At 54.3% G+C, this 17,199-nt stretch overlaps 1 protein-coding gene across 1 annotated transcript; it reads right to left on the reverse strand.

Moving 5' to 3' along the window:
* Nucleotides 1-334: 334 nt before the first annotated feature.
* On the reverse strand, nucleotides 335-3,521 carry LOC129064738 (beta-defensin 12-like). The gene is made up of 2 exons (XM_054565850.1): nucleotides 3,458-3,521; nucleotides 335-462 (listed from the first exon to the last, which is right to left on the reverse strand). The coding sequence occupies exons 1-2, from the start codon at nucleotides 3,519-3,521 to the stop codon at nucleotides 335-337; spliced, it is 192 nt and encodes a 63-aa protein (XP_054421825.1).
* Nucleotides 3,522-17,199: the final 13,678 nt, after the last annotated feature.

Genomic DNA, 17,199 nt, shown 5'->3' on the forward strand with positions numbered 1-17,199 from the left:
TCTTCCCATAGAAACAAGGATGATAAAGCACACTTCACACGGTGATCACACGTCAGGTGAGGAGAGCGCGGGGAAGTTTCGCCAACCATGCCACACGCTGCAGGTACTATACATAGGGGTAGCGTCTGACTGAAACTCAGGAGACACGCACGCCCTGGAGCTATTAGTCTGGTGTTTTTCAAGATTACCTTTAAAAATAAGCAAAGGAACAAAACAAAGGGAGAGAAGAACGGGAAGGCACCCATGCGTGGCATGACTGCATGAAGCCACATAACTTCTCTTGACCTTCTTCGAACGCACAGTCCTGCCCCGGGGCCGGGAGGGGCCGGCCGGCTCACTGGATCCGGCGGCGGCAGCAGAAGAAGTTGAGCTTGCAGCTTCCCACCACCTTCTCATCCTCCAGGCACGTCCGCCTGCACTTGCCGCGGCCCAGCTTGCACGCCTCGCAAGCAGCAAACTCACCTAGGCCGAGAGAGAGCTGCTCGGGCGCCTCTCCCGGGGCTCGGGCTCGGGGCTCGGGGCTCGGGGCTCAGGGCTGGGACCGGGACGAGGTCAGGGCCACCACGGGGAGGGTGCGTGTGTATGGTTGGAGAGGGAGTTTGCAAGAACCAGCCAAGATTTTTCAAAGAGCCCTGCTGTTTTCAGGAGGGAGGTGGAGAGCGCTCATTCATTGTTCAGCAGATAGCGACCCTGTGCTCCTTGTGTTTGTAACCCTGCTTGGTCAAAAGGAGGCGCAGCGGGCACCCCAGAGAGGAGAGGACTGTCACCGGGGCACAGAGGCCTGTGAGGACAGTGGGAGGGCCCCTGTGGGTGTGGAAGGTCCCTGGAGGAAGAGGTCAAGCCTCAGGTTCAGTTCTAGGCGGGGCGGGGCGGGGCCCCGCGTCCTCAGGGAGCTGCCTGAGCTCAGCCTCCTCCGCCCAGGGCTCGCGCTGGAGACCCTGGTCTGCATTTGGACCCTTTAGCGGTGCGATGGAGTAGCCTATGCGAGACTATTTCGCCAGACGCTGCTTACTCAGCGAGCTCTCTTCGTCGGTCCCTGAGCAGGAGCTTTCTTACCGGACCACGAAGAACGTTCAGGCCACCTCGGTGGACCCCGTGGGCAGCGGCTTTGCCACCAAAGGAAAAGTCCTTGGCTCGTCTGGTCCCCCAGGGGCAGCATGTGGGTTGTCACCCCGCCTTTTCACGCCTATTAACCACCCCCTTCCAGCAACCTCAGAGCCACATTGACCCCTACAGGTGGGAGGCGCCGCTGCGCCCGCCCCCGCGCCTGCGCAGCTCCTTCAGGCGTCCTCGGCGTTCCTGCCTCACCTCCTGCTCCCCACCCTCCCAGGGCGGCGCGGCAACACCCCCGGCGACAGTGGCCCTTCCTGGGGCTCCGTCCTGTGCCTTCAGCACCAGATCTGCTGAATACGAGCCCAAGGATGGTTCTCAGTCGTGCTAAGTGTCGCTGACGTCGCGTTGGCACTTACTGTGCTCCCTGGGGATGGTCTTGTTTGTCCCTCTGTGAAGTTCATCGTCGGAGTCAAAGGAACCCCCCCCCCCACCGCCACCCCAGCCTTCGCGCCAGCAGGCCCAGGCTTGCCTCACCCCGTCCTCTCCTCGATGCTCTGCACTCATCACACCCGGTGGGACAAGAACTCCCGGGGACCCTGCCTCTAACCTACTTTGCCTGGAGGTGAGGGCCGACAAGAACTAAGCTTCTGCTGAAGAGGCCCGGCGGCCAGCAGCACATGCTACCACCAGCCTCCGGGCGGCCGTTGTAAGGAGCCCATGACTCTCTTCTCTACCCTGCACCTTCTCTGCAACATAAACCTGCAGCTCCAGGGACCCTCCGCTCGCTCGCCAAACCTCAAGCTCCTCGCGTCCGGGTTCGCTCCCAGCTCCTCCTTTGATGACTTTCTACCCCTGCGTCCCCGTGTCCTTCCTCGCCTGGGATCTTCTGCATTCGCTTCTGTCATGTTGTCCCTGCCTCTGTCAGCCCCGCTCTCTGCGCCTGCATTTGCTCAGGGCTGTGCTGTGGGGCCTCAGCCCGTTCTCCTGCCTGAGGCAGGAAAGAATCAGCCTCTTCCACCGCAGATTCAGCTGAGACATGAAAGGACGCGGGGTTTCCAGTCTGCCCTGCTCTGCGGGATGCCAGGGATGGTCTCTGGGAGGCCCTTGGCTGCGGCGCGAGAGCTCCCACTCCCCCCCAACCCCCGGCCATCGCCCTGATCGCCGCTCTCTGGAGATGCTCCTGTGCAGAGCCCGTCGGCCGCTGGGACCCCCTGGCATGGGCAGATTGATTGCATAGGACAGCATCTGCCCTTTTCAGGCAGTACGTGGTCCGACCGATCCACCCTGCGCCGTGCAGGGTGTCCAAAGCTGTGTGCCTGCCGCCCGTGCTTAAGAGTAGCGCCGGGCGCAGTTCTACCTGGCTGAGAACCGCAGGACTCAAACCAGCAACTCTGATGTCCTCTGTTGGAAGCCTGGCCTAGCACTTATTATTTGTGACCTCTGGGCAAAGCGGCTTAATAGCTCATCTATGTCTCTGTTTCATCATCTGCAAAATGGGTGGTTATAATAGTACCTACCTTGGAGGGGTGTTTTGAAGATTAAAGGAGATAACCCACAGCAAGTTGTTAATAGACTGCTAGGTGCATAGTAAACACTCGATGACTGGTATCAACCTTCATTTTTTTCTCACTCTGAAATTCTGTCTGAACACTTTTAAATTTTGTTTGCAATTACCCAAGAACACTTTTTTTTTAATTTTGTGTACAATATACTTTCTTCCTGCATGAGTCCAAAAAAAAAAAAAAATCAGCTCTGGCTGGTGTGGCTCAGTGGATTGAGCACCGGCCTGTGAACCAAAGGGTTGCCGGTTTGATTCCCAGTCAGAGCACAGGCCTGGGTTGTGGGCCAGGTCCCCAGTTGGAGGTGTATGAGAGGCAACCACACATTGATGTTTCTCTCTCTCCCTTCTCCCTCCCTTCCCCTCTCTCTAAAAATAAATTAAAAAAAATATTTTTCAAAAAATCAGAGGGCTGTTCTTTAAAAACAGCTCTTCTGTGTGTGTGGTGAGTTTTCACTGGACTCTTCTCGCTCCTTTATTGGACCCTCTCAGACCAGTGGCATGCATTTGGGTAGAGCCTGTAAGAGATGGCCAAGCATGTCCCCAGAGCCATGCTCAAAGGCCGGTCCAAGCCTAATCCTGTGACCTGGGTTTAGAGGTAATGAGAGTAGCCGCCAGGTCCAAATCTCTGTGGCCAAAATTACAATCCAGTCACAAAGAGATTTCCCTGTGGAATAGGAAGTCCAGGTAGGACGCTGGGAACAAGAGGAAGAAAAGGTAAGAGTGGAGGTTCAGGCAATTCTATATTCACCACTGTCTCTATCGCTTGCTTGTCTCCGGAAGTGAGAGGAAGCCGAGCGGCCGGAGCTCCTAAAGCCAAAACTACACACAAGGGACTGCACTTACCTCCCGGGAATGGCCAGGAATAATCCAGTCCCGCCAGGCACCCTAAATTGAACACAAAGCACATTTTGGAAATCCAAGTCAGTATAGGAACTAGCAGTGTATAAAAATGTTCCCAACACCACAGACCTTTGGCCAGGGACAGCTGGTCACAGGAGTTGAGGATTTATTCTACTCCTGGTAACCAGGAAGAAGTGTTTTTTTTAAAAAAAGGAAGAGCTGTTTGCCCTGAGAAAATTCCAGAGCAAGCGCAAGGCAGTCCCATGAGAAGCACAGCAGGGAGCTGACCATTCCTCTCCATTTTGGGCAGCGCATAAAAGAATCATCAAACCTAACACTCTGCCATCAAAATCCTGCCCCTTTCCATTTACCTGGTGGACATGGAGCCAACGTGAAGGAAAGGACAAAGACAAAATACAACAGCTTCCTGCGCGGGACCATGGCTGACGGAAGACCCTTCCGAACAAGGGCTCGGGGCGTCTTTGAGGGGACCAGAGGCTCCCTTATATTTGAAAGTAACACAGTCTACTCTTGGTCGGTGAAGTGCATCAACAAAGAAAGCACATTTACATGCTCCACTTCCCAAGTTCAAGGGTGGTCATGACGGCTAATAGCCCTCGGCCTCCCTCCGGCCTTACACCGGGGGATCTGTCCGGGGTCATGGACAGCACACCCGGCCGGCGGGTGGAGGACCAGGGCCACGTGCCACTGTGCCCTGGTCTCGAGGAAGCAGGAGCATGCCCCTCCTCCATCCACCGAGAGCCCGCCGCTCTTCCGCCGGCCTCTCCGGGCTGCTGTGCGGCTCGCCTCTGGCGACGAGGCCCACGAGGCCAGGACACCCGGAACGCCTGGAGGGGGGCCTGGCCTGGGCCTGGCGAGGTGGCTTTCCCTGTCCTGGCTGTCATTTCTGTTGTCTGTACGCGTCCCAAGGAGAGGGAGGGAGAGCCACCATGTCAGCCTGAGCCCCTGAGCCTGCGACATCATCGTGCGCAGTCACCACATCCTTCGAATTCACTAAGAACACGGGCATCAGGCAGCGTAGCCACGTGGCCACGCCCCCCGCATCAGCCCCATCCATTGCCCAGGCCTGTGCAATGCTCTAGCCTTTCTTTCTGGAATGAAAAACAGGATGATGTACAAATGCGCACTCGGATGTCATGCAGACGGACTTTGTAAGTACATGGCCTTGAACGGATCGCTTAATGTTTTGAGCCTAACTTTCCTCGCCCTTAAAATGAGGATGTAACAATGATACGTCCTTCATAGGGTATTGGAGAGAATCACCTGGGGTCATGGGGAGTTCTTGTCAGAGCGCCTGGCTGTTGTGTTGAGGACTCTATTCCCATTTCTCTCTACCCAGCTTGGATCTTAACTTCTCTGTAAACTCTTCGGCAGGTCCACTGACTCCTAAGGAACCCTTCCTGGCCTAGAGAACTCAACAGAGCCAATCGATGAGTTTGTTTCCATGCCTTGCCAATGGATCAGCCTGAGAAGCCCAAGCAAATATGTGAGTGCTGAGGGTAGAGAGGAGCCTAACGCCTTTCAGCATGCAGGCGTCTTTAAGAAACGGGACCCGGGCCGGTTTGGTGGGCTCGTGATGAATGCGGCCACACAGCCCTTCCCCCGCGTTGGGGTTTAATGCTCTGCACTCACCGCATAGACATTCTCGAGTTAATCTTTGACAGTCTGCTTTGTAATGAAGGCTGATGGGACCAGGAGCTCTCCTGCAATTGTCCCTCAAACATCTCCATGCCTGAGGGAGTGAGATATTAAATAGCAAATAAAAAATATTATGACAGATGGAGAGAGTTGGAGGGAAGGGCAGATAGCATCTTGCCCCTGCTTTTTGAGCACGGGACTGTGAATTTTCATTCTGCTCTAGGCCTAGCAAATTCTGTGGCTGCCCTTGACTGGGCTTTCAGTCTAGACAAGTAAGATGGCTGCCGGCCTCTTGAAACTGCCTTGCTGCAAAGGCGTGTCCCCATCACGGAAATCACAGGGCCTCCGTGTCCTGTCACTGGCCAAACGTGACCCCTGTATGTTGGTCCTTGCAGTGTTTCCTTCTTTAGCTCAGAGCTCCCTGGGTTCTGGTTCCAAACTCAAACTCTTCCACAGGCAATTGCTTTGAGTGTAGAGCAAATAAAACATTCGTGTAGCCATTTAGGGCCTGCCTGCTTTGCCTGCTTTGCCTGCCCCGCCCCACTGGGCCCACCCTCCGCGAACCAACCCGGGAGCTGTGGAAGACCCTGAATTTCTGCCACCCTCTGAGCTCTCTTGCCTCCAGCCCCCACCTTGCTGCTGAGCAACATCAGCTGGACGCTTCCGGGTGTTTCCTTGTCCTTTGGGGTGGTGGCCTCGGGTCACTGTTTCTGGAAGGGCCGCCGCCCACGCAACCTTGTGCAGGTGCCACCCCCCACGCTTGCTGGGTGACCGCCCCTCCCTGGATCAGCCCCCGGCCCTGGAATGTGCCACACTCCTGTGCAGAGACTTCTTTCATCCAATGCGCCTTCCTCCCCGTGGCGAGTGTGAACGGGAGGCGGGCAGCGCTGCGCTTCCTGTGGGAGAGTCAGGTGGCTGTGTGTGAGGGGGAGACTCAGCCGTCTACACTGAGGCCTGAATGGCTGTGCCGCTCCCTCAACGCACACGCACAGGCCTAACGCTGAAACCCTGGCTCCCGCGGCGACGGTGTTCGGAGGTGGGGGCCTTTGGGAGGCAGTCGGGCGGTAGTCCCTATGAAAGGGATTCATGTCAGGCCCTTCTAAGAGAGACCCCAGAGAGACTCCTGTCCCCTTCAGCCCTGGGAGGACGGGGGTGCGGGCAGTCACCATCTGCAACCCGGAATGCTGGCCCCGACCTCGCACCCACAGCCTCCAGAACTGCGAGGCAGGGGTGCTTGGCGCTCGTAAGCCGCTGGTGCCTGGGGTTTGGTCACAGCAGCCGGGGCAGCCTGAGGCGGTGTCGTCCCGGTTTGGGGGAGAAGCCACGGGAAACCCTAACCCGAAGGGGTCTGTCCCTCCCCTGGGAGCCCTCACTGGTGCCAAACGGTCCAACTATGACTGCCTCAGGGTTGCACCCTCGCTTGCCGGCAGAGACCCACTTGGCAACAGCAGAGACCAGTGAGCTCAGGAGGCAATAGGTAACATAACTGGAGCCATGCGTAACTGCGGCTCTCGGGGAGTTTGTCTTTTGTTGTAGGTTTAAACCTTTTTAGTGGGGTGTGGGACGGAATAGAGAAACCTGGTGTTTTCGGTCTATCATTAACTGGATTTATAATCAAAATGCATGCAAAATGCTTACCAAAAATGTCATGGTGACCAAGGCTAGGGATAGATGGAATAGTCATTTCAAATGAAAGTTTTCCATTTGGAATGATTTTAGGTTTCCTGAAAAGTTGGAAAGATAGTACTGAGTTTTCACATTCCCTCCCACACCCACCCCTAATGTAACACCCATGTTCATAATTATTAATGTTAATAACCATGGTACCTGTTCTTATGTAAGATTTTGAAGGACACTTAGATGTACATATATATTTGACAATTAAAATACTGTATAGATACACACACGTGAAACCTCAGTCAAGCATCCACCAAGCGCACAACTATCCAGGGAGCTGTTTGAGAATTACCTAGGATCACGTTTGTGGCATTTAAAGTGCGCAGCGTACGGGAAGAGTCACTTTTGTAACAATAAATGGTGACAACAGCGCCCAGGGAAGCAACTGCCACCCGGGCGCCAGGCAGGAACTCCGCCGAGGCGGGGCCCTGCAGCGACGCCTTGCAGCACCGTCGCGCTTACTCTCGGTTCCCGCGGGAGCGCACAGAGGCTCCGAAGGCGCACGGGCAGGATCGGAAACCCCCGCTGCGGGGTCCCTGCTCTTTCGTCCTCGCTGACTCAGGTGTCTACGCTTGGTCGTCAGTGCACACCCTACTCCATCCTCCCTCCATCCCCATTTTTTCCTCGGGGACTTTCCAGAATTAAAAACAAACCCTGCTGAGCTGCCGACTGACACCCACTGAGGTCTGAGGGCTCTAGGCAGCGGAGCGCAGAGACACCTCCGACATGCCTCACCGATCAAGATGGTGCTGGTCTGGAAAGACGTATAAATGTGGGTGTTTGCTTCCCTGTCTCATGGATGCGGAGCTGATCTCTCAAGACCTTGCAAGTCATGAGGATGCTCCTCTTCCTCTTTGCTGTCTGCTTCTTTCTGGCCCCAGGTAACATGAGCACCTTTGCAGGAAGGGCACTGGAGGCGGCAGCCCCCGGGGTGGGGAGGAGGGCGGGGGCGGGGGGCTCTCCCTCGTGAAGGACGTGGCCAAGGTCCGCTCTGGGATACGCAGGCATCCTGGGCCGGGGCCCTGGAGGGGCCACTTGCTACAGGGGCGACTTCCCCTCGTGCCTCTCCTGTAAACCCTTTCCATTCCCATTGTTACCTGGGACGGGCTGCCACAGGTGCGCCGACCGTGGCTATGCCGGGAAAGACGCCTTTCGGTCCCAGACACAGGCTTACCCACGAAAAGAAAACTGGTTAAAAACAAAAAATTAGAAGCAAGGGTGACCATCAAGGAATCTTTTAATAAATAGTTGTGATAGAGATGAAGACAGTTAAAAAGGGGGCAGGAAGAGAGGAATGGAACTCAGAGACACCGTATTCGCACCAGCCGTGGAGGCAGGTGAAAGAGTAAAACCAGCTACCATCCCTTAGTTACACGCCGGACAGCTGGACAGCGTGACCAAAACTTCAGACCGTTCTCCAGTGCCCGTGCCTTCGAGGGAAACTCCGCCCTACCCCTAACTGAGTGACATTCAGAGCAACTCTTTTGGTTTGGAAGGACCACATAGCATCTCTTTTGCAGGCAGAAACTGAGGCTCAGAAGGGCTATGCAGTTGCTCAAAGTCCTGCGGACACGCAGGAGTGGCCGCCTTTTGAGCCCAGCTCTGCCTGGCCGCAGTGGGAGGGCGTGTGCTTCCCAGTCGGAGCTCTTGCCGCTTCTCCTTGCCCCTGGGAACCTCCAATGGCTGTAGCTGGGTCTTCCCCAAAATTGACGTCCAAGACTAGACTCACCCCAGGTTCCAGGGAGCAGAGGAGAGGACTTGGTAGAATTCGCAATGAGTCCAAGTTTGTACCAGACGCTGGTGAGGTCTTCCGGGCTCAGAACTCCCATGCCCCCGGTGCGTGCCTCTGTGCGAGCAGATTTTTGGGGAGCCAGGGCCTATAGTAAGCCACTCATTCAACTGGCTTGATGCATCCATTGGAAACTGACCGCCATATTGTTTTCAGATCACTCACACTTAAAACCTAACTAGTCAACACAGTAAAGATTATATACTATAAAGCTATCTGATACAAGTAAATGAAAACTTTCCTACGGATATGACTGAGGTACACACGCCTGCACAAACAGCTACACTAACCTCTAGGTGGGTGGCTGCGACCACCCGCTGGGGGCCTTGTGGGCACAGGTGCCCTTTCTAGTTCCAGAGCCCTTCCCTTCCGGGGCCATCACTGTGAACTGAACCCAAGACAAGGACCGTTGTCCACCTGCGGTCTAGTACCTGTAGCCTGAGATGGCCTCACATATTAGGAGGGCGGAGAGAGTCTAGGCCCCTTCGGTGGGAGCGTGGCTCTGAGCTTTCCACCACTTGGGCGCTTACCCTGATGAACCTACATGCCTAGGAGAGGTGCAATTAATGTGCGTGTTGTGACCAGCCCATTTGGTTAAGTGAGTGTGGATGTCGCATGTTGACATTAATTGCAACTTGTGTGCAACTGACTTTTTTGTTGCAAATGCCCAAATTAAGCCACTTGAATATACAGATTCTGACGTGTCTGTCCTGGACTTGATGTGGCCGCTACCGGTAACGTCCGCAGGCCAGACCCGGTCCTCCGCGCAGACTGGCACAGGAGGAGGCTGGGAGGCCCCCGCCACGCTCCACTCCCTGCTCCCGAGCGCAGCTGACGGAAGTGGAGGAGAAATAGGCCTGGCTCTTCTAAGCAGCCTCTCTGCTTCTGTCTACCACCCCAGTAAACTTTTTTCTTCTACCTATGGTATTTATTCTTTATTTACCCCAGTCTCGGGCTGTCCCTCCGTCTCAGGCGGTGTTCTCCTCTCACCCAGGAGGGCTTGGAGAGCGCTGGGAAAGTGCCTGACTCGAAAGGTGTTTATAGGAACGAGTAGATAATGAATTCCGCCAACAGATTTCGATAAAAGAATATTAGCGTCTGTTTCCCAAAGCCCCCAGAACCCTGGAAGGCAAATCAGTTCTTCCTGGCCCCCAAAATCAAGTAGAAAACCTTTCCCCTGCTGTCACATGGACTGGCAGGAGAAGGCCCTGGGCCAGCTCGTAAAGAACCTTCACGAACTCGTTACCTACCCGACTGCCTGGTAATGAGACTTCCCTGACACAAGAACTAATTCAGGTGGCTCCTTCCCTTGTGTAGCCAGGAATGCATTTTTTGATGAGAAATGCTACAAGCTTAGAGGGAGATGCATGCCTTCTTGTCAGAAAAATGAAGAACTTGCTGCTTTCTGCCAGAAGTCTCTGAAATGCTGCCTGACCCTCCAGCCGTGTTGGAGCCAAAGGAGGAGACGATGAAACCCAAAGACTGGGCTTCCCGGAGAGCCCGGAAGGCTGGCGGCGCCTTCTTTTCATCTTGGTCTCTTCCTTCCCTAAGACACTTCAATAAAAATGAACGACTGGCTTTTGTCAATTTGTCAAGTGCTTCACCGAGACAGGGAACATGGGTGGCTGACCTTGGTTCTCCCTCCCACCTGGGTTGTTTTTCTGGGTTTGTTTTTTGTTTTGTTTTGTTTTGTTCCTTTTTTTTTTTTTTTTTTTTTTGGTAAGGGAAGGCACCTGATATTTCTCTTAAAAGGGGACTCCGGCCCTGACCAGTGTGGCTCAGTTGGTTGTGCACCGTCCCACAAAATGAAAGGTCATGGGGTTGATTCCTGGTCAGGGCCCAGGCCTGGGTTCCGGGTTCGGTCCCCAGTCGGTCAAGCGAGAGGCAACTGATCAATGTTTCTCTCCCTCTCTTGCACCCTCTCTTCCCTTCCCTCTAAAAATAAAAATAAACAAATATTTTCTCTTTTAAATAAAGGGCACTCCAGGAGTCTATAGATAAACAATTCTCCGGAACAAACCTCTAGCTTGCTCTCAGGCAGTCAGCCCCAAGTAACCTATTGAGGTAGATATATAGATATAGATATATAGATGATTAGACATAATGGAGATATAGATATATGGATAGGTAGAGAAATGGACATATAGCGGGGGGATAGTTCTAATATATAATCTACTTATCAAAATTCTCGTCACACATCTGTCTAAATTAATATCTTGACTCCATGCCTTTAGTTGGAGACATTTATTTATTTTTTATTTTATTTTTTTTAGTTGGAGACATTTAAATACTGCCTATGCATTTGCTCTGAATCTGTAAGTCTGGATTCAACTCTGCTGATGGCAGAGGGATCGTCACTATCTAGCTCCAGGTACCTGGCTCATGGTCTAAAATAAAACACTTTATTTTTATTTTATTTTTATTTATTTTTTTGCTCCCTTCCTGATCATTCCAAAATTAGGAAACTATTATTTACCCTTATTTGTATGTCATAATCATGTGCCTAAGGTCAATAAGAACATGTTCTCCTTGTAACAAGACACGACTGGAAATGGTGGTTCTATGACCAAGACTATGACTGGAATGTCACTTTGAAGAATTGTGCACGTAGAATTCTGTTCAAGGAACTCTGCTGATGTGCACCAAGCTCTCTCAGGAAAGCCAGCCTGGCCCCTGGCTTATGGGCTTCCCAGCATCGCAGGCGAGCCGGTTCCTGGCAGGCCCGAGAGCCTGAGGAAATTGGGGGGCCTCAGAAAATCTCTATAGCCCATTTCAGTCACTCCTCACAAAAAAACCCTGCCACCGACATCTCGCCTGTCGTCCTTGGGCACAATTACTCACACTGACTGACTTTGTCATTGTAGCAAGAGTCGACCTTGACAAGTACAAGATTTGTGGCTATGGGACCGCTCGCTGCAGGAAGAATTGTAAAAGAGCGGAATTCAGGATTGGAATCTGCCCCAACACCTACCTGTGCTGCCTGAAAAGGCAGGTACCCCCTTGCTGAAGCCTGTGAGACACCCAAACCCCGGGCGGGTCCCTAGCCCCATCCACAGCTGGACCCCGAGCCTCCCCTTATAAGGCCTCGCAGCTGGAGCATCCGGTGCTGTCCCCGACCCAGCCAGGGCTGCAGAGGACAGTGGGCAACAGCATCTCCGCTGTCTGGGCCCCAGATGGGACATGTCTGGTGGTGGCAAGGGAGGCTGGCAACGCAGGTTCGCTGTGAATTTCGACGCTTTCAAACTTAACTGAAAATATATCTACTCAGCCACAAGCCTAAGCGAACACTTTCTCTTTTTTTGGCCTGAATTATACCAATGGATCTTGATAACATTGGTTTTCTGATGAAGAAGTTCTGTTCAGCTGCTATGCGTGTCTTTTGTTCATTAAAATGGAAAATACATCAATATTGAGTGCAGTTTGTGTGGTATACGCTATAATTCAAAACATCAGCCTTCAGGGAGGGGAAAATAATACAGGATGAGAGGCCGGAGAACTGAGGGGTCGAGCCACATGGATGTCTGAGAGGCTCATGCCCAGCAGGTGGCAGCAGAGAGCAGCACGGCCCTGGGGCCTGTTGAGCGAGAGGGATAGAAACTTAGACCTGGCTTTCTGGTCCAAATCGTCTTTCGGGGTCACCACATGACTACTGAGGAAAATCTCCTCTGTACAAAAGGAGCCCGGCTACTAAATGAAGTGAGAATAATAGAATGAGAATATCCCTATTTTGCAGACCCCTGGGGAAGTCATCATCAAGCCACTGCAGGAAACAAGAAGGACCGCCTGCTACGGTGTTAACACTGCCTCCCATGAGCGGTGAAGCCGACCTGTGCCCTTTTGGCCAAATGCTGGGGCACAATCTAACTCCTCGGGCCATCAGCGCCCACCTTCATCCCTTGATAGTTCCCCCCCGCCTTGGTTATTTCCAATACTCAAGGTGCCATTGTGCTTCCTCGGAACATACTTCGGAAAACACAACCGAGAGGAAAGGACTCTTTTTAAAACATAATCTCAGTACTATTTCCATCCCCGGAACGAACTAACACTCCTTCCTTGATATAACTGAGTAGCCAAGGAGTGTTTAAAGGACCTGTGTCCTACGTGCTTTTGTCCCTTGGTTTGTGAGAATTAAAATCCCAAAAGGCCCCCTATGTGGCGTTTCATCGTTTGTCCCCGAGGCTGCTTCTACGGATGGCGTCGTCTACCTGGCCAGGCACCTGCTCCACATCGTGCCCGCGATCGCGCGCGCGTCCACGCAGGTCTCTGGGTCCCCGCAGAGCAGGGGCAGCCCTGAGGACGCGGGCTCCCAGCGAGGGAGTCGGAGCTGGCCGCAGGCTGCCGTTGAAGATGGCAGGCCAATAATCGTTCGCAATCAGCCTAATGTAAATCAACAGAAAGCAGGCTTGAGTATGGACATCATTCCACCTTATAGTTTAGACCTGTTGTATGATTTGAAGTTGAGAGAGAGAAAGAGCGAGAAGACAAGCATCCGGCGAACAGACCCCAGCCCAGGCCCCCGCTGGAGAAGACTGGCGGGGGCGACCACACAGCCCGCAGGCCCTGGCTGCGGCCTCCTCGCGGCGCCCGGCAGGCCCGGGAATGCGCGCGGGAGGTGCCTTGCCAAGCCCTGCCGCTGGCCACGCAGCCCCTGCCGTGTACTTCTCCCTCCTCGGTTCAAATGAGAGAAGATCTGCCATCCCAGGAGGTTCAAAAGAAAAACAATACAAGTTATTAGTTGCATGGACCCAACAGTTTCAAAAAGAGGTAGAAGCCAGGATGAGATTACGCTGGGATGGGCTCTGTCACCCTCCCCACCAGGCCGGAGGTGGCTTTCCACGGGCCGGTTGTTTCACGGCTTCCCGAGGACACGCTGCTGGTGGGCGAGGCCGGGGCTCAGACGGCCGCTCTGCGCGGGCACAGGGAACACCCTAACGACTTCCCTTCCCCAGCCTTTGTCTGGCAAAGGGCGCAGCCAGCGCCTCACTGGTTGTTCTTCTCAGAAATGTTGGGGAGGTTTATTTTATCTTGAAATCTAGACAGAGGACATGAGGACGCAATGCCTTTTCCCTCAAGCTCTTCATCTGGTGAGATGAAATGATTTAATGAAGTAGAACAATCTTTAGCTGCATGGTGGTTATTAAAATACTGCTATATTTTGATTCCTAATTCATCATTATTAGTATCTGAATAGTATATTGGGCTTTCTTTTATTCTTTTTATAGGGAAAACAAACATTGATAAGAAGAAGTTGCCGATATATCTAAAATTGGCATCTTCCATCAAAGGCCCCAATTGCAGACGGAAATAAAAATAGGCACAGCTGGAAGAAACAGCTGCTGACCAGGGTATAAAAGGACAGAGAGTGAGTGGATGAGGGAATACGAGAAATCTCCATTAGAACTTAGCTAACAGCAGCTTCCCATGTCCCTGCTTGGCCACCTACCTTCTCCAATGTACAGCGGCTGGACCCTGGGCAACTAACTCCCTTGCTATTGGCCAGCTGCCTCCAGCGCTGGGTGCTCTTGGAACTGGGAGACTCCCTCGTGTCTAAGGATGAAAAGACGCGAATGGTGCTAACGCTGTCTCTGACTGGCCCCCCAGGCTCCCTGGCATTGGACCTGTCTCGAGACCTCGATTAGGGACCGCAGTGGACCCTGCTGGGACACCTGTGCACCTCCCTCCGTGGCCCCAGGCCTCCTCCCCTTCACTGTTGCTTCCTTGATGGCCACGTCCCTACCGCACCTGCTGCCTCTCTGTCCGTCCCCTTTTGCCGTCGCCAGGTAGAGTCTCAGGGTGTCCAGCCGCACGAAGACATTTTCTCTGGGCCAGAATGTGCCGGAGAGTGAGACCCATGAGAGGAATGCCCCCCTTTCCGAGTTACTGGCGATGTGTTAGGCGTTATAAGGTCCCAGAGCTCTGGAACCAGGGCCTCCGCCCTTCCTGTCGAGTCCAGAACAGGCTGCTCAGGTGGGGTTGCCCAGAATGATGCACAAAAATAAAGCCTCGTGCCCGCCTGGGAGAGGACAGTGGGCGACCGAGAAGGGGGGGAAGAGCCTTTTGCTTCGTTATCACTGGAAAAGACTTGAATTTTCAGAGTGGAATTGAACCCAAAGGCATCAATGGTCAGGTGTCTGGGAAAAAGAGACTAGAAGGCAGGGGGAATAAGGAAGAGTTAGACAATTAAAATTGAAAGGGGGAGAGGAAAAGAGACGCCGGCGTCATGGAGGAGCTGAAAAACAGGGAGAGACTCCAAGGGGAGAGACCGGGAGTGAACGTTTGGAAGGGCTTTGGAAGCACCTATATAACTTCCAGAAAGGGCCGTTTAGAAAGTCGGGTCACACCAGAGATGATTTTTGTTTTCTTGTACAAGTTGTTTTTTTACCCTAAGATAAACTATGTTCAGAAGACAGGATACAAGTAATATAACAGCATGAGCTATGGCACACTTTTAAGACAGAGCAGTGATTGGTGATTCTATGTTTATGCCATTTATTTTGCCTCTTTGTTCCCTCTTTCTGCTACTCTCCCCGTTCCCTGTTCTTTCTTACTTGCCAAACCCACCCCAGGCACCCAGGCATAATATTTACATCCTGAGGAAAATGGCGTACTGTTTGTCCCACGGGCAGTGGGAAAACAATGTGTCTACCTGAGTCCCTTGAGATGGGACATTGTTCTCAAAGGCGGGCCACTCCCCCAGCTCCGCAATAAAGGGCGCCTGCTGCCTGCCCACCCACTGGGACCTTCCTGGCTTGCTGTCCCCTTGGCCACATGAAGGGACTGCTCCTGCTCTGCCCCCTGCTTGTGGCCCTGCTGTTTCCAGGTAGGTTGGAACGGGGACGGGGGCCAGAGGGCCAGCGCCTCTCCGCCCTGGTCACCTTGGAGACAGGTGTCCGGGCTGGGTGGCAGGAGTCCCGGCCCCAGGCGCACGTTTGCTGGTGGGGATTTTAGGCAGGGGTCCCCTGGCTGCACAGCCTGATGACACTGCGTGTGCGGTGGCACCAGCCTCCCGGAGAGAGGGTTCCAACCCTGGCTCCACTGTCTTGTCCTTTTGATAGTCCCCTGACCCTGAAGGACAGTCTGCGCCAGGAGGAGCCTTGCATTTTAGGGGTCTCAGCGACTGTATTGGTGGCTCCCCAGGGGGAAAGCACAGCTCAGGCTCCGCGGACACCCTGTCCAGACGCTGTAGCGCATCCTCTCTCTCTCTCTCTCTCCCCCACCTCCAACGCACACACACAACATCTGCCCACCTTCCAACCCACTCCAACCATCCTCCACCTCCTCTTTCTTCAACCCGTTCATTGAGATATAATCCTTAGATAAAGAATGGCACATATTCCATGTGTACCATTTGATGAGTTTGGACACGTGCAAACACCGTGGTACCATCACACAGCCAAGGGAAGAGACCCACCCAACACGCCCTGGTTTCCTTGTATCCCTTCATGTGTTTTGTTTGTTTGGTTGTGTAGGGTTTTTTGTTTTTTTGTTTTGTTTTGTTTTGTTTTTTGGTGATAACTTGTACGATGAGCTCGTCTCTCTTAGTCAGTTCGATGCAGTTTCGATGACTAACTGCAGGCGCTGTGCGGTACAGGGGGTCCTGGAACTGTCCACCCCGCGCGACAGACACTTGGGGGCAGCGGAGCCGCAGCGCCGGCGCCCACGCGCCCCGCGCCCGAAAGCGCCCCTGGCGGGCGCGCGCACAGCCTCCTGTGCGGCTGCCCCGTGCGCGCTGAAAGCTCTTCGCTGTGCGCTTGCTCCTGCACAGGGTTACCCGCGGCCAAGGATGCTAACCACGGCCACGCCGAGGGGCCCAGGGCGCCCACGGAGGAGGTCCCTAGACAAGGAGCAAACCGGTCTTCCATGTTCCGCAACCAAGTAAAACACGACCACTTGTCACGTAGCCCCCCTCTCGAGGGTAAGTGAGCACGCCTGTGACAAGGCCGTCCACGCAGGACACGGGAGTGGGTGGGAGGTGGCTGCACGGGCGGGGTGGCCTGACCCGAAGGGCTGGCTGTGGTGCACGAAGACGCGACGTGAGCCGCTTGGGGCGCCCGGCCGGTCGGAAGGGTCCCGGCAGCCGTGCAGCCTCCCCTGAGGCCGGATCGCGGGGGGTCCCAGGACACAGGGGAGCTCCGGGAGCCTGAGCAGCGAAAACACCGAGACCACGTCTCTGACGTCGCCCAAACCCGAGAGCCGGAGGGCATGATGTCGCGTTAGACGCCTTCCTCTCCCGGCCTTGGGGCCCGTTCGCCACCCGGGACCTCGCTGGCCGCGTGCTGAGTGCCCGTGAACAGCGAGCGCTCAGCCAGTGCGCCCGGGGATGAGCCGGCTGGGGAGACGCTGCGGGGTGGGGGCGAGGGCCAAGGACACACAGCCCCCGGCCACGTTTCTGGTCAGCCCCAAACCCCAGCTGGGCCAGCTCCGAGTCTGCGAGGACATGGAGGAGACAGCACTTTCTACGATGTCCTTAATCCCAGATTCATCCCCGACCCTCGCGCGGGAATAACGCAGCTGGAAGCTCAGTGGCTGGAGGAGGAAAATGTCTCCCTTCACGGCTCTTTCTCTGTATCGGGAAAAGCGTTCCATGATTTCCAGCACTGGCCCCACGCCCCCGTCGACA

The sequence above is a fragment of the Pteronotus mesoamericanus genome, unplaced genomic scaffold (assembly GCF_021234165.1).
Source record: "Pteronotus mesoamericanus isolate MK-2021 breed Mesoamerican mustached bat unplaced genomic scaffold, CSHL_Meso_final contig_169, whole genome shotgun sequence".
Classification (NCBI taxonomy): domain Eukaryota; kingdom Metazoa; phylum Chordata; class Mammalia; order Chiroptera; family Mormoopidae; genus Pteronotus; species Pteronotus mesoamericanus.